The sequence below is a fragment of the Miniopterus natalensis genome, chromosome 17 (genome assembly GCF_054644295.1).
Source record: "Miniopterus natalensis isolate mMinNat1 chromosome 17, mMinNat1.hap1, whole genome shotgun sequence".
Taxonomy (NCBI): Eukaryota; Metazoa; Chordata; class Mammalia; order Chiroptera; family Miniopteridae; genus Miniopterus; species Miniopterus natalensis.
This window is the reverse complement of record NC_142097.1, coordinates 3,019,091-3,046,594: the sequence shown is the minus strand read 5'-3', so window position 1 is coordinate 3,046,594 and position 27,504 is coordinate 3,019,091. Positions and strand designations below refer to the sequence as shown.

Genomic DNA, 27,504 nt, shown 5'->3' with positions numbered 1-27,504 from the left:
TTCAGAAAACTCCAGGCTCTCACTTGTCAGAGGCAGTGCCAGGGCCTTGCAGGAACACGTCCTGTGACCAAGTATATCGTGCACCTCTGGCTGGGGACTAACTCCGTCACAGACCTGCTGGGGGAGGCAGTAATGTGCTACTGAATTTTTTGACCATATACCAGCACCGGGGTTTTTGTGCTTGCTAACATTATAACCCTGAAATCAGGTCTTATTAACACAAAACTCCATTTATACTAAATCAAGCAAAAAGCGAAATGTCCCTTTATTACTAGCAAAGATTTCCCCCAGGAATAATACACCATACTCTATAGCATATACCATGACCAAGTTGGAATTCTGCCCCCAGAAATCTAAGAATGTTTCCCCCTACTAGGAAATTAACATATAATGGAATACATATATATTACATAAATGGGTTAAAAGACAAAACACCTAACGGCTGTTCAACAAATGCCAAAAAGGAATCTGATAAAACTCTTTCCTATTTCTGGATTAAAAACGCTCAGTAAACTCAAAACAGACGTTTCCTTTAGTTGGCAGAGTATCAGGAGACACTGCAGAAGTCAGCGTAAAGCTAGGTGTTACTATGAATGGAAAACAAGACAGGAACATCCATCCTCAACAGCGTTCAACATTTCTGGACTTTCACGAATGCAATTTACAAAAGGTACATAAATACTGGAAAGAAGAAATGAAGCTATTGTTTGCAACAGTCTAGCTTGAAAACTCTAGAAAAATCGACAAATATAATCAAGTAATAAAAGATGCCGATGTGGAAATTACAACAGAAATATCAGTAACCATAGCACACATTTATGGAACCCACCCTATGGTACAGCAGCCTGGTAAATGCCTCTGGTCACTCTCCCTTTTCTGCACAGCAGCAGTCTTGGCAGAGGAACAGACTAACAGCCAACGGAATCGTCTAGGAAGTCCAGACACCTACTAAATTCCCACTTATGCCTGGATCTCCAAGGGCTTAAACAAAGGCTGTTACATGAATGATGCTAAAATAAATGACCATCCATTCAGGAAAAAAGTTACAATACTATCTAGTAAAATAAACACAAATTACGAAAGAGGTTTGAATAGTTAAAAAAGATTATCTAGAACCTTGTAACAGATGAAGGTTAATATATATTTTAGTCCTCACCTGAGGACATTTTTTCCATTGTTTTTCAGAGAGAGTGGGAGAGAGGGAGGGAAAGAGAGGGAGAAATATTGATGTGAGAGAGAGACATGGACTGGTTGCCTCCTGCAGGGGGCGGGAGCAAACCCACAACCCAGGCATGGGCTCTGGACCAGGGACTGAACCTGCAACCCTTCAGTGCACGGGCCAGTGCGCTAACCACAGAGCACCCCAGCCAGGGCCCCCCCCACCTCACACACACACACACACACACATTCTCTCTCTCTCTCTCTCTCACACACACACACACACACACACATTCTCTCTCTCTCTCACACACACACACACACACACACACATTCTCTCTCTCTCTCACACACACACACACACACACTCTCTCTCTCTCTCACACACACACACACACACATTCACACACACACACACACACACACACACACACACACACACACACACACACACACACACACACACACACACACACCCTCCTCACCTGAGGATAAATTTTTTATTAATTTTTATTTTTTTAGACAGAGAGGGAGGGAGGGAGGGAGAAAGAGAGAGAAACATCAACTAGTTGCCTCCTGGACACGCCCTGACTGGGAATCTAACCCACAACCTTTTGGTGTACAGGACAACACTCCAACCAACTGAGCCACCCGGCCAGGGCTAAAGGCGACATGTTTAAGGACTAACAAGCTCTGACTTCTAGGTAGAGACGGCAGGCTGGCCCTGGGCGGGTGGCTCAGTCGGCTGGAGCGGCGTCCGGTACACCAAAGGCTGTGGGTGCAATTCCTGGTCAGGGTGTGTGTGCAAGGCAACCAATCAATGTCTCTCCCCTTCCTCTCTCTAAAGTCAATAAAAGCATATTTTTTAAAAAGCAGATTGAACACACGCACTTACTTTCATTCCCTCTTGAAGTCCAACTAAGACCACTGAAAGGAGATTTCTTTTTTCCCAAAGGCATTAATTGACAGAGAAAAGGGGAATAAAATACTGGTAGCTGAAAGCAGATGGACAAAAAATAACTACAACTTATCTACTTCTGGATTTAAAAACAAATTCTCAGTAAACTCAAAACTCAAAACAGAAGCAAGCTTCTTCTTGCTACCAGAGCATTTATAAAAAAATAACACAAAAATCACATTTCGAGGTGAGGCTTGAGTGATGTCCTGAAAACACAGGGGGAGGGGCAGGGGCAGGAAGGCCCTTCTCTGCAGAGTCTGCCCAGCCCTAGAGGAAAGCCCGAGGACAACAACATCAGGAGTCCATCGAGGACATGGCATAGGCACCCACTCTACAGTGAAGACCAGCTGCCAGCCTCACACAAGCAGGAGCTGCCAGGACAGCCCCACTTAAATGTCAGCAGACAATCAGGGGCATCCGTCTTCTGCTACAGCCTCTAGTCACTGACAGAGACCAGGTGATACCAAGAGAACAAAGGAACTGGTAGCAAAGAATCTAGGCAGGGAGAACATTTGGGGTAAAAAGAACCTATTATTCTCAACAAGGTTCACTGATATTACATCTATAAAAAATGAACAGGCTGCTATAGAAAGTTCAGGGTCTGAAAGAGAACTACTAGAACTTAAAAACATGGTAGCGGATACATACAATGGGATTATTATTCAGCCTGTAAAAAAAAATGAGATTCTGCCTTGGCCGGGTGGCTCCGTTGGTGGGAGCATCGACCCACACACAGAAAGGCTGTGAGCTCGATTTCTCGTCAGGGCACATACCGAGGTTTCGGGTTTGATACCTGGTCAGGGCGACTACAGGAGGCAACCAATCGATGTTTCTCTCTCACATTGATGTTTCCCTCTCTCTCCTTCTCCCTCTCTCTCAAAATCAATAAAAAATATCCTTGGGTGAAGATTAAAAAGAAAGATTAAAAAAAGGGAATCTGACAAGTGCTGTGACATGGATGGACCATGAGGACATTACGCTAAGCGAAATAAGCAAGTCGCAAAAGGACAAATACTTATGATTCCACTTATATGAGGTCCCTAGAGTAGTCAGATTCACAGAGATGGGAAGTCAAATGGTGGCTGCCAGGGGCCGGGGAGGGGAAGAGGGGAATCGGGAGTTGTTGCTTAAAGGGCAGAGTTTCAGTTTTGCAAGATGAGAAAGTTCTAGAGATTGTTGCACAACACTGTGAGTATACTCAGACCTACTGAATTGTACACTTAAAAATCGTTAAGATGGTAAATTTTATTATGTTTATTTTACCACAATTAAAGATTTAAAAACTTGAAATGATATAAAAGTATGATAGCAGAAATGAAACATTTAATAGATTTGGGAAGATTAGATTAAGGAAGTGTTTTAGAAAACAAAACCACAAAACAAAGAGATGGGAAAAGTTGAGAAGAGATATAATTAGGGGACCAGGCTAGGAGGAGTTCCAGGGAAAGAAAACAGAGAAGAAATTACCAACGAAATCATTTAAGAAAACTAGGCCATGAGTCACCTTGCTGAAGAGGGGCCGCGAGTGCCCGGCGAGGCACGCCTCCCTGGAAGCTTAGAGTGCTGAGACGGCCAGAATCTCCGGCAAACTCCGGGCGATGAAAACACTACCTACAAAGGACTGAAATGATTCTGTTCTCACTGCAACACTGGAATCTAAAAGGCAATGGGCAATGCCTACAAAATCATACAGGAAAGTACTTTATGACCTAAAACTTTTAACCAACCAGTCCACCAATATCAGGGTAAAATAAAGATGCAAAGTCATAAAATTTTACCTTCCATGAGCCTTTTCTCAGGAAAATACTGGAGGAACCAAAACGAGAAAGGAAAGAATAGGATATGAGACACAGAGGATCAGAGAGAGAGAGGGGCAAAGACAAAATAGTAAAGGGACACTCCAGTCTGACAGCAGGGCACCAGCACAAAGGGTGGGCCATGCTGGAGGAGGCCTGAAGCTCCAGGAGAGATTGCCTCAAGGTGAGACGTGTTCAGAGTAAACCACAGTGCTTGTACCACCAATTTAGGCCCAGTGAGCCTCTCTCATCAGTGCTGGGAATGGTGGAAACCCTTATGAAATCAAAGTCAGCAGCCGCCAGTCAAGGGCCAAGCTTGGAAACAGTCCTTGTGAGGACATCCATCTCAGGCCTGTCACTCTTACTATTTCGGCACAGTGGCAAAAACAGGGCTGCCGATAGCAGCTGACTTCTGTATTCTAGAGAAATCTTTCTCCCAGTTCTATTTCCCAGCCTCGACTGGGTGACCTCCCTTGCACCAATCAGCAGTGATCAGAACAGCGATGGCTGCTTCTCTGTCCACCATGCACAGCAGATGCAGGTGGGAGAAGTCCCACGCCATCTGCTGTGTAAGTAACCTCACTGGTATTTCTACAGCCTTTGATATTTTTGTTCAAAAAATAATTTTTATTACTCACAGCTTCATGCATGCACATACACTGAGAATGGGAAAGGGGCTCGTAAGCATGTGGCCCATGAGGGAAAGCTGACTGGATTCACGGACTGCCAGGAGGTGACTGTATGTCTACCACAGCTTGGGAAGTAAACTCTAGACAAACTAGACTCGCCTTAGAATATGAGATGATACTGGTGCCATTTAAAACATCTACATAAATCACTGTTTCATAAACAGCTGCAGAAGCCGAGACAGTGGGTGAAAATGGGCCTTGCCAGAGTAGAGGCCAATAATGACATTCGTGTCCTATTGAGAATCTATCTTTATAATGAGGTCAGGAAAAGAACCACTTTAATGACAATCAATAAATGAAAGCATTTTACATTCTTTGAATTGTGCGTGTAGCTCTCAAGAGACCTGTCTCAAAAAAGAAAACAACTACAGCCCCAAATGGCCTGATCCCGCTCAGGCGCTTCCTATTGGAGGAGCGCTTGCTAGCGCTTGTCTGTGGGACTCAGAGGCAGAAAACAGAACTTGGCCAGCTACGTGGGTGTCCTTTTCAGATGCAAAATAAGATTTGTTTTGAACAATACAAAGACTGCTTTTTCCTCTAACAGGGAAGAGTATGTAGCTCCTCCCTAACTGGCTGACAACAGGTTCAAAGATACCTTATTTGTGCCCTTGGGAAAGCACAGCTATCCCCAGCTAGCCGAATTCTTGCAATGAATTATTGCAATGGAAATGGAACGGACTCAGATAAATTTTCAAGTGAGTCTCTTGCTGTCTGAGCACTTGCTTCTTGCTATCTGAGGTGCAAGAATCAAATGTGATGTGAATAACAGGAGGTACCTGTGTACATATTTATCTAAGGGAGGGGTCAGCCAACTTCTGTGAAGGGCCAGGTAAAAAACAATTTTGGTTTTTACTCACCTGTGCAGCTGCAGTAGAAAAGCAGCCACAGGCAATAAGTAAATAACTGGGGGCGACCGTGTTCCAACACAGCTTACTTATAAAATGTGTGGTTGCTGGACTGACCCAAGTTGAGATTTAAATCTAGTGTAACAGGACCACACCTACATTCCTGCTATTTTACTATCTCAAATGGCACGCTTTGATGATATAAAATGTTCACTTTCACAGTCTTTAAAAAATAAGATGGGCCAGGCCAAAATGAAAGAGTTCTGAGTTATAATATGTGCAATTCAGCATAAGGACTTTATTTGGCAAAATTCCACCTTTTCTGAAGAAAATTTTATCAGTCTTTTGTTTATATTTTAGTTAAAAATAGGAAGTTATAAAGACTGACTTACTTGCCATATGGCTGTGAAGTGGCATGGCAGAGAGGTGATCGGAGCCTACCCTGCAGGCTCTCCAAGCCCAGTCTTTTTTTTTTAAATGTTTTTATTGATTTCAGAGAGAGGAAGGGAGAGGGAGAGAGAGAAACATAAATGATAAGAGAGAGTCATTGGTCAGCTGCCTCCTGCACGCTCCCTACTGGGGATCGAGCCCGAAACCCAGGCATGTGTCCTGAGTGAGAATGGAACCGTGACCTCCTGGTTCATGGGTCAACGTTTAGCCACTGAGCCACAAGGGCTGGGCCCCCAAGACCATTCTTTATACTGTGATTCCTTAGGGTCTCAGTTCCTCCACGTCCAAAGTTTTCTCAGGGAGGACCTGGTTTAATTATTGATCATAATATACTTTTATGGTCTTTTCCTTCAGACTTTTGCCCCCAAATTATATATCATTATGTAACATTTGATACAAAGAATATATTTGGACTCTGAATCAAAACAATAAAGTGCATACCTGTGAATCCTACCTACCAAATAAAAACTAGCATATAATACCTTGCATCTCTCTCTTTCACTTTGTTTTACTTCAATTCTTTTTTATTATACAAAGTAATACACAGGTATGTTTAAAGTTATAGTTTGATAAGATTTATAATTTAAATAGCAGTTTCCACCCCCTCCACCCCTTATTCATCTCTTAGATCCCCCATGTAAGCTCTTCTTATTGCCTCTAAAAAGTAAATAACCACTTTATTGACATATATTTCACGTCATAAAGTTCACCCTTTTAAAATGTACAATTCAGTAGCTCTTAGAACAGTCACAAGGCTGTACAACCAACACCACTAATTCCAGAACATTTTTATTACCCCCAAATGAAACCCTGTACCCAGTCACTCCCTGGCCTCCCCCACCCTCAACCACCAATTTACTTTCTGACCTATAACTTTGCCTGCACTGGGTATTTCATATAAAGGGAACCATATAATATGTGGCCTTTTGCATCTGGCTTCTTTGCTTTAAAAGGATGCAATTAAAACATTTTTTTTCCAATTAAAAATTTACATGTTCATTGTGGAAAACAAAAAATTCACAGGAAAACATAAATAAAATTTAATTACTCATTCAGTGATAATCACTGGTAATGTCGGTATAGTATTTTTATAAATTATTTTCACAGAATTAGATTCATACCATACAGATTGCTTTATAACTGTTGACTTAATATGGTGCGCACACTTTTTTTAGTTCCTTTAAATATATTTGCACAAAGCAAGATTGTTAAGCTCAATTCCCCTATTGTTAGGAACCTGTATCATTTTCAGTTCTTTAAAAATAATTTTAAATAAATAAAACTATAATAACTTGCTCAAAATTATATCTCCCTAGGCAGTCACAATTACTTTCTTGAAACACAATTACTGTGCTAAAGGGCATACTCATTTTTGAGATTCCTGACACATACTTTCCCCCAAAGGGCAGTATTATGCACACCCCCACCAACGGTGGAGTAGGAATCTCATGTTGACCATCTGATCATTACAAAACAAAATCTTCCCAAAAATGGCATCTCATTTTTTCATTTGTATTTCTTTGATTACAAGTGAGCAATTTTAACGCTTTTAGCTTAGAAAACAATTTTAATATTTTTGGCTATAAGGACCTATCATGCCTATTGGTGATGAAAAGAACACTGTGATTTACAGGGAATTCACTACAATAAGCTCAAGCATCTGCAGCCATTGGTGGCCAAGCTACAGCGAAGAGATTCGAAACTCTGGCAGGCAGGACTACCACCCTAGGTGCCTTGCAGACAGCAGTGAGGAACGCAATACAACACAGCAGTGACGGCGTGTGCGGCTCGTGTCAGCTCCTCCCAGCTGGGACACTGAAGGCCGCTACCACCGCTGTTCTCGTGCTCCAACTCCCACCCCGAAGCCTGGAGCCCCATTCTCACTTGAAATAAACCCAAGCTCCAAATGCTCAACTCCCTAGTCTTGTCCTACCTACTGTCCCCTTGCCTACCACTGCCCCCAGCCACACGGGCCTACGTTCCATCCCTCCCCTCAACACATCAGGCTCCTCCTGTCCCAACCCCCACACCAACTGTGCCCTCGGCCTGGTATTCCTTTGCCCTGTCTCCACAGGGCCGGCTCCTCCTGACATTCTGGTCCGAGCGTACACTAGCCTTCTCAGACAGGCGCTCCCCATCTAGAGTTCCCCAGTGTCCACTGCACCGTCCTGCTTAGTTCTCTGCACAGCCCTTGGCTTTACTCCCTGCCTTTCTCTCCTATTTCTTTGTTGTCTCACTACCCTTGGCCCACCCCCTCCTGGAGGTATAGACCCAGTTGCTGAGCACAGGACCCAGCAGTTTACTCAGCCCTATTTATTAGTCTATGTATGCACACACAAGTAAAGTTAGATTTGTGACTACACCCCAACCTTGAACTAAAACTACTTCAGTCTTTCCATGATCAACTCACCTAACTGACTGTCTCAGGTCAAGGTTGGAAGTATCCCTGCTGGATGTTTCCCCAGAAACTGCCCTGCAACGAAATAGCTGGAGCCCCCTCCTGACGCTGCTGGCCCCTCCTGACGCCCATGCTCCTGAGGCAACAGCAGCAGCCAGCTCTAACTCCCAGTCTCTGCAGCAGCAGCCGCCTCTAACTCCCTATCTCTGCAGCAGCAGCCGACTCCAACTCCCTGTCTGCAGCAGCAGCAGGCTCCTACTCCCTGTCTGCAGCAGCAGCAGGCTCCTACTCCCTGTCTCTGCAGCAGCAGCAGGCTCCTACTCCCTGTCTCTGCAGCAGCAGCAGGCTCCTACTCCCTGTCTCTGCAGCAGCAGCAGGCTCCTACTCCCTGTCTCTGCAGCAGCAGCAGGCTCCTACTCCCTGTCTCTGCAGCAGCAGCAGGCTCCTACTCCCTGTCTCTGCAGCAGCAGCAGGCTCCTACTCCCTGTCTCTGCAGCAGCAGCAGGCTCCTACTCCCTGTCTCTGCAGCAGCAGCAGGCTCCTACTCCCTGTCTCTGCAGCAACAGCAGGCTCCTACTCCCTGTCTCTGCAGCAGCAGCAGGCTCCTACTCCCTGTCTCTGCAGCAGCAGCAGGCTCCTACTCCCTGTCTCTGCAGCAGCAGCAGGCTCCTACTCCCTGTCTCTGCAGCAGCAGCAGGCTCCTACTCCCTGTCTCTGCAGCAGCAGCAGGCTCCTACTCCCTGTCTCTGCAGCAGCAGCAGGCTCCTACTCCCTGTCTCTGCAGCAGCAGCAGGCTCCTACTCCCTGTCTCTGCAGCAGCCGGCCCTAACTCCCTGTGTCTGCAGCAGCAGCAGCAGGCTCCAACTCCCTGTGTCTGCAGCAGCAGCCACCTCTAACTCCCTGTCTCTGCAGCAGCAGCCGGCTCCAACTCCCTGTCTCTGCAGCAGCAGCCGGTTCCCACTGGGCTGGCATCTCACTTCCTCTGGCCTCTGTGCTCATGAAACAAAAGGACCAGGTCCTCCAACTCTGATTCAGCCTTGGCGAAAATTAAAAGATAAAATGTGAATCATGCCCTGGACAGTTTGCTCAGTGGTTAGAGCGTTGGCCCACAGACTGAAGGGTCCCGGGTTCAATTCCAGCCAAGGGCACATACCTCGGTTGCAGGCTTGATCCCCACCCCAGTCCAGGCACGTGCAGGAGGCAACCAATCAATGTGACCCTCTCGTGTTGATTGATGTTTCTCTCTCTCTCCTTTCTGCTCTATCTGAAAAGCAATGGAAAAAATACCCTCGGAGGATTAAAGAAAAAAAATTCACCACAATGTTATGCGATGAAATCATTTGGGAAGAAAGACTTTTTGACAACTTTTCTTACTAAATCACCTTACTTAAATTATGTTAGTAAGGGAAGGGTGAGGATGAGATGATTAGAGGATATCTATATACCTGTGGTTATGGATGCTCTGTGAGGGAAAACCCTAGTCAGGAAGGGCAAAGGTATTGAGTGTAAAGCCTTGGAGCTTCCCCGTCATGAATCACAGTCATGCTGTTTAATGTTTCCTGAGAAGTAGCAAGGAGCTCCTTGGGCTAGTCAACTATTCACCACAATTTTTTGGTTTAATCTTTCAGGAGTAAAGCCTTTAACTGTGAAGCACACTGAGGCAACAAGGCTTGTAAAACAGGTCTGTTACAGGAAGTAGCATTTACTAATATGCAGAACATGTTACAGGAAAACAAATGTGCGCCTAAGTGGTAAATGACCCCAAGGGCCTTGAGGTAAACCACCCACTGTGCGCTCTGTGTATGTGTGGTATAGGCTTGTGGGTCGGAGAGCCTCGCACCGTTAGGCTTGGCCTTGCAGACCGCTGGAAATAAGCAGTGCCTCTAGCACAGTGGCCCCCCATCTGTGGTTTTGCTTTTCATGGTCGACCACAGTCTAAAAATATTAAATGGAAAATTCCAGAAATAGACAATTCGTACATTTTAAATTGCGTGCCACTCTGACTAGCATGCGATAGGATAAAATCGTGCGCCAGCCCACTCCATCCCGCCTGGGGCGTGAATCATCGCTTTGCCTGGCGCATCCACAAGTAGAAACTGACGGTCCATTATCACTTCGAAACGGTCTCCGTGACCAGACCTACCGTCTCGGGACCGCAGTGCTTGTGTTCCTGTCATCCTTATTTTACTGAATTGCCCCAAGAGCAAGAGTAGCGATGCTGGCCACTCGGATCTGCCACAGAGCAGCTGGAAAGTGCTTCCTTTATGTGAAAGGTGAGCACAGTACAGTGAGATATTTTGAGAGAGAGAGACAGACCACATTGAGATAATTTGTATTATGGTATATTGTTATAATTGTTCTATTTTCTTATTACTTACTGTTAGGCTATTGTGCCTAACTTAAAAACTGAACTTCATCATAGGTGTACATGTACAGGAAACACAGTATGCTCTGGGTTTGGACCTATCTGCAGTTTCAGACATCCCTGTGGGTCTCTGGTATCCAAGGATGGGGGGGGGGGGGGCACTGTAAACCCAAATCTGGCTATGAACCTCATTCTCCATGACGTGCACGGGCCAGTTGGGACTTTCTGGCCCTAGAGCACCACTGCTGAGGTCCTGCTTACACCCAGGAGACGGCGAGGAGGAAGGTGGAGGTGACAGCGACTGGAGTGGTACTGCAGAGTCCTTGTCACTTCTCTCCCTATCCTGATGCCCTCACACCTCAGCTGAGGGATGCTGGCCTGTAACACACCCTGGTGAACGGGCAGAATTAGGTCCAACTCTCTGGAAGTCCTGGTACCTCCCAGGAAGCACGGCTAGGTACAGCCACCCACACCTCCGCAGGTGGCACCTTGCTGGGCTGTGTTCTGAGGGTCTGCCATCCCTGACTACATGCCACACTGGTGGTTCAGTAAAGGTCATCGGGCTAATTTAAAAGGATGATTTCCACCAATACCCTGAGTGAACTCAGAAGTGTGGAAGTAGATTCAAGTGGCTCCTTTTTTACAGCCTTCAGCTGAGAATGCTGTTCAGGTGACACCTTCATTTCAGCTGGTGGGACCCTGAGCTGAGGATACAGGCATGCCAGGCTGCACTCTGACCTAAGGACTGTGAACTCCTGAACAGGGTTTTTGTTTTTTAAATATGTTTTTATTGATTTTAGAGAGAGAGGAAGGGAGAGGGAGAGAGAGAAACATCGATGAGAGAGAAGCATTGATCGGCTGCTTCCTCCACGCCCCCCACTGGGGATCGAGCTTGCAACTGGGAATGTGCCCTGACCGGGGATTGAACCAGTGACCTCCAGGTTCATGGGATGACACTCAGCCACTGACCCATGCCGGCTGGGCGAGCAGTATTGTTTTAAATCACTGCGTCTGTGGTAATTTGTTACCCAGAGAAGAAAAACTAAAATGGTGGCTTACGATGAGAGCAATTAAAGTACTTCGCCATTTCCAGCCAGACTATTTTCAAATCATGTTTTCACTATGAGGCAACAGGGATATCATTTCCATACTTCCTTCTGCTATAATACTGCTCTCACATTCTAATTTTAACACTTGAAACCTAAGGCCTTTAAAACCTTAAAACTCAGTCTACTAAAACCTGCTAAAAATTACGAATTCTAGCTCTATAGAGGTAGGCAAGATGTAGGTAATCCCTACCTATGCCCTCGACCAAATAAATCACCCGTGTGGCCACGTAGTCCGGGGAAGGCAGGCCCTTGGAACACAGCCCAGCAAGATGCCACTTGCAGAGGCGTGGGTGGCCTCACCTAGCCATGCTTCCTGGGAGGTACCAGGACTTGCAGAGACTTGGACCTAATTCCACCCATTCGCCAGGCTGTTACAGGCCAGCGTCCCTCAGCTGAGGTGTGAGGGCATCAGGCCAGGGAGAGGAGTGAGAGGGACTCTGCGGCACCACACCTCCACCTGTCACTGTCACATCCACCTCCCTCCACGCAGGGCCTCAGCATTAAATGGTTAGTGCCAGAGCGCCACAGATTCCCATCAGCCAGGGGCCTTTCTCCGTCCCTCACGTGTTCCCTCCAGCTCAGACCCACCAACAGTGCGCTGGGTCCTCCTACGCTTCAGAGAAAACGCTTGGCTTTTAAAGGGTCCACGTGTTAGGTCTGCCCAGATAACCATTTGCCATACGTAGATGGCACAGGACGGGGGCTATTTGGGGTCTCACAGAATTCTACCTGTCATATGCGCCCTGGCCTTCTGCCCCTTCGAAGCCCTGACACCAGAGCAGGAGGCTCCTCTGTCCTAACCCCAGAGGAGCTAACAGCAGACCAAGGGGGAGACGCAGGGGCCATGGATCAGGGCTGCCCCTGGTCGGAGGAAGAGTGAACAGGCATAACAAGCCCGGGACTGAGAGCCACTTGCAGGGCCTTCCTGGAAGTCTGGCTTTTCCCAAAAAACACCCAAGGGACTCTGAGGTGAGACCCAAGGGACTCTGAGTTGAGATGAGTGGGTCTCCTCTCCAAGGGGGGCCATTCACCTGAGAGCGGACCTTACCCCAGAGAGAGCGCAGGCTCACGTCTCCTCTCAGTCTCACTCCGGGGCCACCTCGAGACACCACACCGGAGACTGCGCCTGGGCTCGGCACTCGGGTCGGCCCCACCCTGACTTCTCGGTGCTGCCGAGTGGGAGGCCGCCTCCTGTTGGCTAGATTCCAGCTGACACGGCTGCTATATGACGACCTCTTCTTGCTGACTGCTCCGGCCCAGCACTTGGTGAGAGAGACCGTGATGAACACACAGTCCTCACCTCCTTGGGTGAGCTGAGCCATCGCCCAAATTCACGTGTCTGCACAGCGGCACCCCCCATCCTCTGCCCCTGTTTCACTTTTCTCTGCAGCACATACCACGTCTGGTACAGCACACATTTTACTTTTTATTTTAATTGATTGGCTGCCCCCATCAGGAGGTAAATGCCCTGAGAGCAGAGGTTTTGCCCGTCAACACCGCTGATTCCTGGCACCTGAAACATTTCCTGGCCCCGAATAAGCCCCTCGATAAAAATTCATTAAGTTAACATAAGGAGTTTTGACATAATCTATCACGATATTCACTGGTGGGATAAAAGAAGAAATGCACGAGGCTACTGATTTTCAAAAAGACTGAACCATCTGCGTTTTCTACGATTTACTTTTGGCTTCCTAAGTCCGCAAGAATGAGATTTAGGAGCTTATGAAGCATCTTAGACAGACAGGTCTGGACAGAGGCTATTTTATGAAGAGTAAATCAGATACATGTGATTTCTATTTATCTCTAAATTTACAGAGATTTAACACTGAATGAAAATTACTCTTCAGGCAAAATGAGTTTTGGGTTTTATCAAACATAAAATGCTTTGAAAACTTGTTTAAGATGTTCACAAAACAAAACAAAAAAATCTCGACAGCTGGAAGCATCACTTTCTCTGCCAGACTAGAAGCAGCCTACTGAATAATTCCTCCTCGGGAGCAGAGCGTGGACAGGGCAGCTAAAGGGAAAAACGACGGGTCAGAAGCAGGTTTGTGCTCTGAGAGCCTCTATCATGCGCCCTTAACATGACTAACATTTTTTCTTTTTTGACAGAAAGTGAAAAGAAGGTAATGTAAAAGATGCAGATACAAGACATGTTTGTCCCTGGGTAGAGTCTGATTTTAAGACACTTGGCTGCTGTTGCTACCAAGAGAATTCCAGCCCTGCGGGGCCTGTTTTCATGCTCATTTCTTTCTTCCTCTGGCCCTACCACCCTAAACACTCAAGGCTGGGAAAGGAGAATTGTGGTGCCTGCATTTTTAGAATTTTTAACAAAATGGGGCAAAGGTACAGGAACACTGGGATGAGTGAGAAGGGACTGGGTGTCTATTTAAAGAGGGTGTCTTTTCAATGGGAAAGTAAAATAATCCAGCTTCTAGAAGAAAACACAGAAAAATATTTTCATGACCTTTAATAGACAACAACTTCTTAAACAGCATACAAAAAGCACTAACCATTAGAGAAAGGATTGATAAATTAGACTTAATTAAACTTAAGAACTTTGTTCAACAAAAAAAGCAAAAATTCAAGCCACCCAGGAGAAGTTATCTGCAGTTACATACCTATTTACAAAGGACTTGTATCCAGAATGTAGAAAGGACTCTTGAAAGAAATAAGGAAAAGAAAGACAACTGATTTTAAAAATGTACAGAAGACCTGAGCAGGCACATGCAGAAGAGACTAGTCGTGTGTCCAGGGAGCACATGAGAAGGTACTCCACCCTTCGCCAGGTGAGAAAAGTAGGTCCTAGCCCAGTGAGAGCGCACCACACACCCATCCGACAGGAGTAAAAATGACACCACCAAATATTTTTAAAAAAGAGATCTTTCACAAATTGCTGTTGGGAGGTAAATGGTATGACTGCTTCAGAAATGTTTGCCACTACATACTACACTTACTTGAATATATGCAAACCTCTTGACCCAGCAATTCCATCAGTGACAGATCCAGGAGGAATGAGCACATGTGTTCCAAAGACGTGTGCAAGAGACACCAGCACTATTTATAATAGCCCCAGGCTGGAAATAACCATCCATCCATCAGTAATGGATGGGTAAATGATGATATAATCATATGGTAACAGGCTACTAAATGGTGACGAAAATGAACAAACTGTAGCTCTATGCAACAGAAATAAGGGTCAATCTATAGTTTACGTGGATATGGATAAGACTAAAGCTATATGCAACAAGTTATAGGGAGAAATCTTAATACTGAGTGAAAGGAGCCAGGTGCAAATATTACAGTTTTAAATATCATTTTATAAAGTTCAAATGCTGGCAAAACTAGCTCACCCTTTAGGGATGCATACCTTTGTAGGAAGCTCTAAGGGATAATTGGGGGCAACAGCTGAGCCTGGGAGTTGTGAGGATTGTGATCAGAGTCGCCTGCGAGGTTTGTGGGGCCAGCAGTGCTCGATTTCTGCATGTGAGTGGTGACTGCAGGGTTTTCACTTCACGGTTTGTGAAACTATATTTATATTTGATACATTGATTTAAACTTATATTAGATATTACTTTCTTGTCTAACTTTCACAGAAAACAAACCCTGTCCCGGTACTGAAATTCCTAAACTAAATGCAAACAGCTCTTAAAGCAATCAAGGAAAGTTGAGAGCTCAGCTCTGTGGGACCTTCATGTGAACTAGGAAAAGGCACTCTTTTTGGGAAGATGATCCAACAAAAGTTGTGTCCTTAGGTCAAAGCGGCCTGCTGGGTGCACTGGCGGGGAGTTCACATCTCCCCTGAGCAAAGCAGAGGAGCCCTTCCCACAGCCCTTCTGCACTGAAGTCTGCGTCTGCTGGATGGAGTGCAGACCGGCTTCCAGTTCCACCTGCCTCTCTGTCTGGACACTTCTGTGCCGCGCACAAAAGCAAACTCTGCCTGGCAGCCCTGGAAGATGACAAGGACGTGCCACTGGCCTACCTGAGCACGGGCACACGGAACACACATTGACACCGTCTCTTACCGCATAGCCTTCTGTCTTCTTCTGGCACCATTTCAGGAGAGCATTGCGCTTCGAGCCACCGTATTCCCGGGCTAAGGCAGCCAGAGGATCTCTTCTTTCCAAACTAGTTGAAGAGAAGAGCACACAGTAAAGAGAGGAGGTTAGGTTTTAGAACCCTCAAATATATAAGAAATAATTAGATTAGAAAAGCAAAAGTCTAGGCCATTCCAAAGACTCTAAAGAAAAACAACCAAACCAGTCCCATTAGCAATACATTTTTATAATGTCTCAACATTTTAAAATGTTTCATTTTTATAATGAAAGAAAAATGAGATTGTGTTTCTTGGCTATTAGAAGTCTAGAAATAGGTGTTTTTAAAAAAAATTTTAAATCCATATGTTGCTCTAGCCACCTAGCCTTTTATTTGCTTGCTTAAGTACAGTATCACTTTAATTAAGACACATATAGAAAAAAGCACGTCTTAGGGCCACACCTATATCTACACATCATACAAAGGTAGGTTAGAAGTGCACTTTAAAAACATTAGATTGGCTGCTTATTGGGGAGGTCATGGGAATGGAAGTGGAAAGGCAAAAATCAGTAAAAATGACTCAAAAGGGGGGCTTTGCACATTCCAAAGGTGATACTCATACTCCTCAGCTCATCAACTCAGTTCTGAGTCCCCGTTCAGCCAAAGGAAATGATTTTGCTAAACACCATGGCATTCCAGCAGCAAGGGTTTAAGTGCCCATCTTCAATTTTTCTATAAACAGCTATGTTAATTTTTATGCTACCTAAAATTATCCAAATACTAAAAAGGGAACCAATCCAGACCACACGGTTTCTTCCACGATGAATGCCGTGAAAGAATCATACTCCCCTCCCACTGGGACAGCCTGCATTTCCCTGCCCTGCCTGCAGGGGCCCAGGGACGGAGCAAGAACAGCGCAGGGCATCTCCGGGGCGCAAGAGCAGCAGGACGTACTCCTGGGTGAATACATCACTGGGGCACAAGAATGTTCACAGCAGTGTGGTCAGCAGTTAGACAGACAGGAGCAGAGCAAGGACAATGGGCCAGGTACAGAAGGTCATCAGGGCAGAAAGCCCTGGGTACCTAGCAATGGGCAAACCTGGAAAAATAAGGACCTTGCCCCCAGGGTAACTTTTCATCCCCTAGCTTATCACTGGTTATACAGTTTAGACCCCTGACCTTTCATATCGCTGGTCATGTGGTTCGGACTCTCCCCTTGCCCTTCCTCCCCTGGCATGTCCCTAATCATGGAGTAGGATCCCCTTGGAGGAGGGAAAAGAAGCCGAGAGTGACCTCATGCAACTCCCATGTAGGCCCTTGCTTGACCACTCCCTTAAGCATTAACCCCTAGGGATAACATCTTGGCTACAGTTATGGTTCAGCTCCAGGCCCAGAAAAACAGCAAAATCAGACAAATGATGCCACGGCTGACCTCAGGACCAACTGCAATGACTAATGCCCCCTGCCCTGGTGCCAACCAATCAGTGGAGACCATGACCCCGAAAGGAAATACCTGGAAAGCTGATGAATATTCTATCCAGATCCTCCCCTAGGACCTCCCCTAAAATTCCTGCCCTTAAAAGCCCTTAAGATGGAGCACCCAGCAGGGCTCTCTATGGAGGCCACCTGCACCTTTCCCCACCCCCTTCTCCCAGGTGGTTTTCCTTGCCTCTCTCCCCTAAGCTCCAAGGGCCCTTCTTTTGCCTCTGTAACTTGTTTCTACGGCTCACTTCTTCTACCTCTGTGACATTCTAAATAAACTTTCTCTTACAGTTTGAGTCTTGGCTCTGAATTCTTTCTTAGCCAGAACCCAAGTATACTGAGGCTGCTGAACCCAAGTCCAATTGCTGGTAACCAGTGCCATTTTCACTGCCAACAGCAGCACTTTTTATAACAGCAAAAATTGAAAACAACCAAACGTACATCATCAGGAAAATGGATAAACAGTGGTAAGTTCATACAGTAAAATACTATATAGCAATAAAAACCAATGAATTACAGATGTATGCAATAACTTGAATGAGTAGCAGGAACAATGTTGAATTAAAAACCCCCACAATGTTTCTATCTGTACAAAACTGTAATGTGCCCTGGATGGGTGGCTCGGTTGGAGCATTGTCCCGTATACCAAAAGGTGTGGGTTAGATGCCCGGTTAGAGCGCATAGGGGAAGCAACTGACTGATGATGTTTCTCTCTCTCCATTCCTCTTTCTCTAAAAATCAATAAAAATATCCTCGGGTGAGAATTAAAAATAAATGGCAAAATATGCAATTTAATTACTATATTATTTATATTGTTTGGGTATGCATAACATGGGGTGAAACTGTAAAGAAAAGCAAGGAAACACATATATAAAGTTCAGGATGGCAGTGACCTCGTAGGAGGGCAAGGCAGGGGCAGGGAGGTGATGCATATGGGAGGGGCTGACGGGAGATTTCAGCTGTTAATTTTCTTTTCCTTAAACTAGAAGGTGAAGTGTCCAGGTGGCTCTCCATTGGTTTAATATTCCTTTTACCTTACACATATTTTATTATTATTTTGCATCAATCCAACATTTAATAAAAATATTTTAAATGATTTAAAAGGAGTAATGGGATGATTCTAGACCTTGGCAACCTGAATCAAGGTAGAGAGATTTTAAGATAAACTTTATACTTGAATTAAAATTTTTCTTGTATAATCTGATGACTGCCTTTCCTTCTAACTGACATATCTGTAAACTTGAACCCATGAGTTTCTGTGGTCAGAGTTGCTGTTAACTACAAAGTTATGGGGATTCTGCCTGTGTTTACTGTGCCTGGCCTGGGCTATTTCATTTCTGAGAGCTGCATGTCTAGGCCTGACAAACTAGGCAGGACTGGAATGAATGTCTGGGAAAGTGTTTGTGCATAAATGGATGACTAAAACATTTATCAAACAGTTTTCTTTAAAAAATAGAGTTAACTAGATATGATTGAAAAAACTATAATAGGATGAGAATTTCTAAAGTAACTTCTATTCTACCATTGGTTTGTCTTGATGACATAAATATAAGTAACAAATTTCACTGATTTAAGCTTTCATGATTAAGGGTACAGTATAAATATCATATTAATACACACATAGCCTTTCTGTATGATATATGGCATAAAGAGAAGAGCGATGTGAAAAAATAAAGAAAAAAATAAAAGAGCAATTTTAGAGTACCACAAATTTTGGTCGTTAACACCTGTTTTGATTATTTAACTCTCTTGCACATAAACAAGACCGGTATGTAATACCTGGAGCTTTAAATCAAACCTCTGAATGATATGACTTCATTTATTTGGGCCCAAAGATATGCCAAGAGCTGAACTTATTCAGACTTTCACAAAACTCTTTTATAGTATTCATAATGGCAGTTGTAATGGCTGTTAAAAAGCCATTCTCCTAAGACAGCCAATTCTGTACATTCATCTACCTACCTATCCTTAAATATTTACTAAGTGAAATGCTATGAGTGTTGCACAACACAGTGGGTTGAGAATGTTATAAAGAAATAAGATTAAGTATTTAGCGTCCGCTAAACTGCAGCCTAAATAAGGGTGAATGCATGCACACCGTGCACAGTGAATCAAATGCCCAAGTGAGCAGAAGATGCCAAAGGCAAAGAAAGGGGGAGTTGATGCTACCAGGGTAGTTGGCAAAGCCTCATGCACAGCGTGAGCTGGAAGGAGCAGCAGTCTTTAGGAGCCTGAGAGGACACAGGAAGGCACTTTCGGCCAGAACCTTGTCAGCGGTCAGAAACACTTGCATTAGGTTGCAAGGCAGAGCACAGAACAGGCTTTGCCGTAGGGGGGCTGAGTTACTTTGGCACATGGGCTGGGGTGGGGCTAACTTGCGGGCAATCTGGAAGACTGGCCGGAAGCGTGGACAACAGAGTCGGGGAGGTTTCTGATACGGTCGGCACAGGAAGCACAGTGTTCTAGAAGACTGACTCCTGTCGGAGAAGCAGGAAGGACGGAGGCTGGGGAATAGCTGAAAGAGGTCCCCAGGAGCACTGGAGAGGGAGGCGGTGGCACAGACGTGAGAGCAGAGGCAGGCCTTCAGTGCCGCCCCAGCAGCCCTCCACTCCCTCCCACCTCATCCCTCGCCCGCTGCTGAAGTTCTCCCTAAACAACTTAGAAATGCCGTCCAGCCCTTCTCACATGCCACTGTTGCTGTACCACCACCACTACACATCCAAGACAGAACTCTGCACTCAGTGGGTCCCCACTGCTGTGCCAAGCCAGCGCCAGCACCTCACGCCGGCCATGAAGAACATTCGCACTGTGGCTCCAGCCTGCCTTTCCAGGTGCGAAACCCTCAGTACCCACTTCCCAGCCAATACTGATGGAAAGCCTGCTACACACACGTCAGACTCCCCACCCTACTAAAGCCCACAGGCCAGACTAAACCACCACGTGTCCCTGAGCTCCAGCCCAGCTCCTCAGGACACCTGCAGGTCGCGGGCAGAAACGCTGCTTCCTCCCCCGAGGGAGCCGTGCTGATCCAGCCAACCACCCCCAAGAACTGCCCAGCCTTCCTGTTCCACAGCCCTTCACGTCACTCCGCACAGCACTACCGCGGAGCCCTGCTCTCCTGCTGAAGGCAGGCACGTGTCTTCATCGTTTTCATTCAGGAAATATGTGCAGAAGTAAATTGACCATAAGGGATAAAACAGAAGGAAGAATACAAGGCTATTGGCCCAGGGCCTTTCTAATTCCTCACTGTTTAAAACATGGTACCTTAGTTTGCTTTGTGGTCTCAAGCCCCCGGTGGAAGTGCTCAGCAGTCTAGTGCTTCCGAAGCCCAGAGAAGGGGGTCTGCTCAGTGACTCCAGTGAGGGACTCTTGCGGAGATAAGGGTCCGGTTTCAGGTCCTCGGCTCTTCCCTTCAGAAGACCTGTGTGGACAACATAATCACCTATTCCTGAAGGAGAGAGGTTTGACTGGTCATCACACTTTTTTCTCAAGTACAGTGCAATTCCCGTTTTATTCCCAGTACAAATAGGTAGTAGATGTCATTTCTGGATAAGTAACAAAACTGCAAATAGGGAAATGATATTTTCTGGAAAGGATTCTTGGGGCAGGACTGACCACATAAGTCAAAGGGACTAATGCCAAATCAGCCCCTTGTTCAAAAGTTATTATGAATTTCAAGACAGCACCGCAGCGCACGGAACATCCGCCCTTGTTAAGAGCCTGTGCAGCTGCGTAGCCGATGCCCACGAAGCCAGTCTGTCCCCAAGTCAGTGCTCGGGCTTCACCGGGGGGCCTTTGAGAAGAGGAAGACACCTAATGGGATCATCAGGTCACAGGTGGCAGCAGAAAGAAAGCTGGGAACCAAGAACGGTAACTATTTTACAGGAGAAAAAGCCACTACAATCACAGGGCCTGGACTGCCAAAAAGTAAAAGGAATTCTTTTCAGGCTCCACTCCATTAGCCTGAGTCTAAATAGGTAACAAAACAGGCTGAATCCTCCAGGTGACATTTCTTAACGGACCACAAAGGTGTCAGCTGGGAGGAGATTTCTGGACTGTCTAGTTTGTGTTTACAGAGGAAAGGGGAGCTCAGAGAATGAAGTGACTTGCTCAATGCCACAGGCGACCCCATGGTCACCTTCTAAGATACCATAAATAGTCATGGAAGAAAATAATATTTGTACAGCTAACAGCCACCAATTATGGGTAGCAAAATTGGGAGTGAGGCTAATTAGCTTGGAAGAAGAGGGGAAAACAGTGTTTACATCACTAAAGAAAACAACACAACAGCACATTAATCCCATCTCTGCAGCTTCTGATGACCTCAGTGTTGGTAAGGCTAGCCTGAAAGCAAGCAATTTTCAGTGTAATCCTTTTCAGTAAACAGAATCATCCAGGTAGACAGGTGCCTGGTGGGGCAAAGAGGGGCGCTGAAAATGAACTATGTACTTCAAGGCAACAGCTGTTGTGGTCTCAGCGTCAGTACTTCCTTGTCAATTAGAAGAATGGTTTCTCTACACAAATGGAAATTTTAAAGCTGGAAGAATGGAAAAGACACAAATATTATGACCAAAAGCTCACCTGTACACTTGAAAATGGTTACGGTAATGAATGTGCGTCACAGGCATTTTACCACAATTATAGAAAGGTTTGCCTAAGATGCCAGCCCTGCGTGTTCAGCTGCTCCCTGCTACACCGCTCAGCACGTGTGCAGAGCGCAAAGCCGGTGGGCGTCCAGTGCTCGGCCTCGCCCTCCCTCCATTCCCAGCACAGAGTCACTCTGCCGGCTGGGAATAGCCTGCTCTGGGCCTCGCTCACCCCATTTTCTCTTTCACTGACCTTGGACCACCCATCGGTCTTTGGTCACCATTTCCTTCTTCCTGCAGATCATTACTATGACTTGAAGTCCCATGTAAACCTTTATCACTTCTTTAGGGAGCTGCGGATCAGAGCAATCACCAGCCTCATGTCCAAAAGGCCACGCTGAGAAAAAATGCTGAAAACTCCCATCCCGGCCCTGGAGTCATTCAAAATCAGTGTGGCTGGTATAAATCGGTTACTCTCTTTAGGGCTTGAATCTCATATGTAAACTACAGGCAATAGGCCCAGCTAATGTGTAAATTCTCAATGTCAGTATTTATCTGAGTCTAAGATCCTTAATTCCATGAAAAAGAAAACAAAACTCAGAAGAGAAAAAATAAGGTATCAGGTAAAAGAACTCACAATCAAAGAGTGAAACTTGTCTCATAGAAATAACTGTTTTAAGAATAAATCTGTCCATGTTTGACTATGATCTAAAAGAAGTTCAGTAGGAATGTATTGTTGTTCACACCCTGTTACAGAAATTCTGTCTTAACTTAAAAAGAATCCCAATTTTTGGCTTTCTCTCCTTCCCACAGGCACCAGTAAGTACAGTCATTTAGTGTTCTTACCATTTTGTTTCCTCACAACAGAGACACACAGACATGCACATAAACTGCTAAGGTGTATACTCTGGACAACCTTAACCTGCTGCCAATGCCTCTCTGTGCGGCAGGTGCCTGATGTGGCAGAGAGCAGTGGATAAGGTGGGACAGCCGACACTTACACAGGGCTCAGCCACGGGGCCAAATCCACTCATCCCTTAAAGTCGTCCTGTGAGGCAGATGGCATTTTCTGTACTTCAGAGATGAGGGAACCACAGTACAAGGTGGAATAACTGGGCCGAAGCTGGACTGCAGGTGGCAGTGCCAGGCCTTATACCCAGGCAGTCCCACTCCTGTGTCCCCCCCAACTGCTACGCCACACTTGCCTTCAGCACAGGAGGCATTGCAGGAGAGAACATGGGACACTGTGAGGACTTGTTACAGCCAGCACCTCCCCATCGAGGTGGGAATTTTAACAATATGTGAAAGAGGGTTATACTCAAAGACCAAAATATCTCATAAGAGGCATATTTTAGAAATTATGGAAGCAACAGATCTTCAGAATCAGATTTTTTCTTAAAATACTTTTAAAGATACTCTCCTGAGATTCAGTAAAAAACAAACCACAAAAACCACCTCCCAAAAGTCTGACATTTCTCCCAGGCACATGCCCTCGGAGGAGTGCAGCTATCAGGAAACAGGCTTTAACCATGCTCACAACACACACACTTAGAGCTTGAAACCGTTGGGAATAAATGCCACTAATTATTTTCTTAAGCTCAGTTCAAGCAAAGAAAAGAACAAAAGTTAGCCCCACAAAAAAGTAAGTGAAAGCTTTCCACATTGAAGATGATTTACCTGAGAGGGGCAGTTCTGGGAGATCCAAGCGCTGAGCTACTCCTTTGCTGGCCGGCCGGACACCGCTGTAAGCTGAATGCCTCTAAAAACCAAAGGGCACCAGCACAGGTGAACTGTGACATCAGGGACAGCACAAGCAAGACGTGTGCACACAGTATGCACAACAGTTCTCAAGCTCACTAGCATCACCAGGGGAGCTTTGAAAACAACTGATTAGTTTGAATAGATAATAAATGCAATTGGTATGATCCTCAAAAGGACCAGAAAAGACATACAGTTAAACGAAGGTCTCCCCCCTTTCACTCCCATAACCCAGTTCTTCTCTGTGAGGGTAATTATTGTTAATCAGCTCTGTGGATATCTTCCTGGAGTATTCTATGTATTATTCAAGGATATGTGTAAAAACACTGTGTTTTAATGGCCAACAGATATGTGAAAAGATGCTCAACATCACTAATCATCAGGGAAATACAAATCAAAACTACAATGAGATATCACCTCACACCTGTTAGCATGGTCATTACAAAACAACAACAAACAAAACAAAACATAAAATAACTAGTGGAGACAAGATGTGGAAAAACCGAAACTCTGGTGCACTGCTGGTGGGAATGCAAAACGGTGCAGCCACAATGGAGAACAGTAGTTTCTCCGAAACATTAGAAGTAGAACTACCAGCCCCAGCTAGGTGGCTCAGCTGGTTGGAGCATCGTCCTGTATACCAAAAAGGTTTCGGGTGCAATTCCCAGTCAGGGCACATACCTAGGTTGCTGGGTCGATCCCTGGTCAGGGCGTGTAGGGGAGGCAACCAACTGATTTCTCTCTCTCTCCTCCTCTCTCTATAAATCAATAAACATATCCTTAGGCAACCAATTGATTTCTCCCTCTCTCTCTCTTCTTCTCTCTCCAAAAATAAACAAACATATCCTTGAGAGAGGATTAAAAAAATAGCACTACCATATGACCCAGGAATCCAACTTCTGGGTATATATCCAAAAAAACTGAAAGTAAGACCTTGAAGAGACACCTACATGGCCAGGTTCATTGTAGCATTACTCAACAGAGCCAAGAGGTGAAAACAACCTGAATGTCCATCAACAAATGAATGGATTAAAAAACAGTGGTATTTATCCAGTTTCCTTAAGTAAACAATGTGTATTGTTTAAATTTAAAACAAACTATTTCAATTACGTCCTGCTGCATAACATAGAACCCCACAAAATGTGGTGGGGTTAAAAACAATTATTTATTTGCTCATAATTCTGCAACTTGAGCAGGGTTTGGCAGTAATAACTCTTCTTGGCTACAGACTCTGACAAGGGTAGTTCAGCTAGGGCCTAGCTCACAGGACCCACTGGGCAGTGGCTGGGAGGGCTTAGGGCCCGGCCCCTCTCTTCCTCTGTCTGTAATCTCTTCCTCCAGCGCCCCTCTCCACCCAGGTGGCTTCTCTCTCTCTCTCTCTCTCTCTCTCTCTCTCTCGGCAATGATGGTAATATTTACACCACAGAAATTGGCAACCAGTACAAATCTAGATTCCCGCCCCCTATCAAAGGGTCAGCTGTTACATTTACAGAAAACTAGTATTTATAGTTCAATAAAAATAAGTAAAAATGAAGCATGACCAGTTTCAGTTTTATTCAATAAATTTGATTATCATAAAGTAAATAATTGTTTTATTTGGTTTTATATATAAGGTGGTAGAAGATACCTTCAAGGGCAAAGAAGTTAAAAAAAAAAGCTTAACAAATCCCAAACAACATACATAGCTACTAAGGACACCACAGAATAGAATCTGTTAATAAGAGCATGAACCTTAGCTCAGGAAAGCGGAGGGATGAATGCCACTGATAACATCAAAAGCCCCATCTTGGAAAATGCCAAGAAGCTTTGGTCTAAAATCTTCAGGAGACGGCACAGGGGATAGGCTGCATCCAGTGAACTCTTAGGAATTTATAAACTGCAAACATTCTCTCTTTGAGGACATTAAAAAAACAATTCTTTGAGAAAAACAGCTAGTTCAATGTTCATTCCTAGTAAAAATTACCATCTTCATTTACTGAAAATTTCAAAAGTGTTATGGGAAACAAAAAAGTTACCAAAATTGTATGAAGTGTATACTGTCTCTCTTGGGTCTTTACTAGGCATCACAAGTGTAAATTTTTTTTTAAAAATGTGTCTTTATTGATTTCAGAGAGAGGAAGGGAGAGGGAGAGAGACAGAAACATCAATGATGAGAGAGTCATTGATCGGCTGCCTCCCGCACACCCCCTACTGGGGATCGAGCCCACAACCCAGGCATGTGCCCTGACCTGGAATCGAACCACAATCTCCTGGATCCTAGGTCAGTCAGTGTTCAACCGCTGAGCCAAAAGTGTAAATTTTAATGAAAGTTAAACTATTATTATTTTAGGCTTATTAAAAATAAACCAGTTAGTTTTTACTCGCTTTTGTTGCTTGTATAGAAGACACTGTTATAATACGCATGACACTGACCACTGCCCACACGCAATCCTTTTAATACCTGCATTGGAGAAACAGCAGCTGCTGGGGTAGTTCTCACTGGTATTCCACTCAAGGGACTTCTGGGGGTCTTATGGACAGAAATATTCTGTCCAGCTCCACCTGCAAGAGATGGGAACATTTTTATGTTGGTAAATTTAGAACTGCAAATAACAGTTCCTGACTTGTTACTTTTCTGGCAACTACAAAAGTATCCCATGCTGTTTATAAAGTATATTCTTTTCTCCTCTGGACTAGTGCTGAATTGGGGAAAGAGAGGAGAGGAATTAACTAAATGGGGTTGGTCTTAGACACAGGGCACACGAGGAAAGAAAAAACATGTAACGAGGCTCCTACGGCAATAAGGAACAGGAAAATTCTTGCACAAACCACTATTAATTCATTTCCCATCTTCATAGACTGAATGCAGTCACTGAGATTTCACATCTTTCAATATCTGAAGCCTAATCTTAATCTAATTTGGCTGTGAACTATTTTATCAGAGAAAACCAGGTTAACAACCGAAGATTAGCTATTACTCCGGTCTTCCAGTACCACAAGCCTATTTGGAGTCAAGTGAAGAATATATTGTTATTTCGGACAGATGCACACTCGGCTTTTTCTATTTACTATACTTATGTGTGTAGTCAGCCAGACATTCCAGCAAAGGTGAGAGTGTACTAGGGCCAGGAATGACAGATCAGCACAGGGGATCACAGGTAAGACAAGACCAGGTACAGAAAAGTCTAACTGCACGTTGCAAGATGAGGTGGGCCAGGGGCACCACAGGAGAGCTGAATGCAAGGACTCAGTGCATTTCCCAGGACATGAAGTGCCTGGCTGACCTGCTAATTCTCACCAGACTGCAGAAGGCAAATAAAATAGTAGTGACCTGAATTTAATGGACACAGAGGCAGGAAAAGAAGGTGACAAGGCAGAAATTGCAGGCAAGGAAGAGGTGGGAAGAGGAGACTGCCCATCATCGTCTCACTGGGGCTGCAGCCGGGCTGTAGCACGTCTCTTGTATACAGTGGCTTCCTGTGGAATAATCTAAAAGAACCCTTGTGATTGCATCAATTTGGGGTGAGTGTGGAGTAAAGACAGGCTTGATATTTGGGGCGCTGGTGTGAATCTGAGTTTGCCTATAAAACAAAATGATTAAATACCTGGGCGTCCCAAGTCAAATGACTTGATAAGGGACTTAACGGTGGTCGCAGGCTCCAAAGGTGCTGGGGAGGCTCTGCTGACGTAGACACCATGCCACCGGCCGGGAGCATCAACCTCGGGAGGCTCGGGCTCTTCATGCACAGGTCTGCACAGTAAAGAGCAAATCAATGGAGAGGCGGAGGATGTCCAATGGGGGAAAGACGCGTATGGAAACAGAACCAAGGTGGAGAAAACCCACATATCTGGAAGGAGAATCCCAAATTCAAAACCCTGTTTTCGGTATTAGCTTT

The 27,504-nt window shown here is 45.1% G+C and overlaps 1 protein-coding gene across 2 annotated transcripts in view; it reads right to left on the bottom strand.

Moving 5' to 3' along the window:
• SPECC1 (sperm antigen with calponin homology and coiled-coil domains 1) overlaps nt 1–27,504 on the bottom strand; it is a 138,065-nt gene that overhangs the window by 24,297 nt on the left and 86,264 nt on the right. For both annotated transcript variants that reach the window (XM_087825807.1, XM_087825808.1), the window contains exons 6-10: nt 27,214–27,359; nt 26,070–26,170; nt 23,549–23,630; nt 20,550–20,706; nt 15,794–15,896 (exon numbers count right to left, since the gene is read on the bottom strand). In XM_087825807.1, the coding sequence (XP_087681933.1) occupies nt 15,794–15,896; nt 20,550–20,706; nt 23,549–23,630; nt 26,070–26,170; nt 27,214–27,359 (589 nt within the window). The remainder of the gene's footprint in view (nt 1–15,793; nt 15,897–20,549; nt 20,707–23,548; nt 23,631–26,069; nt 26,171–27,213; nt 27,360–27,504) is intronic.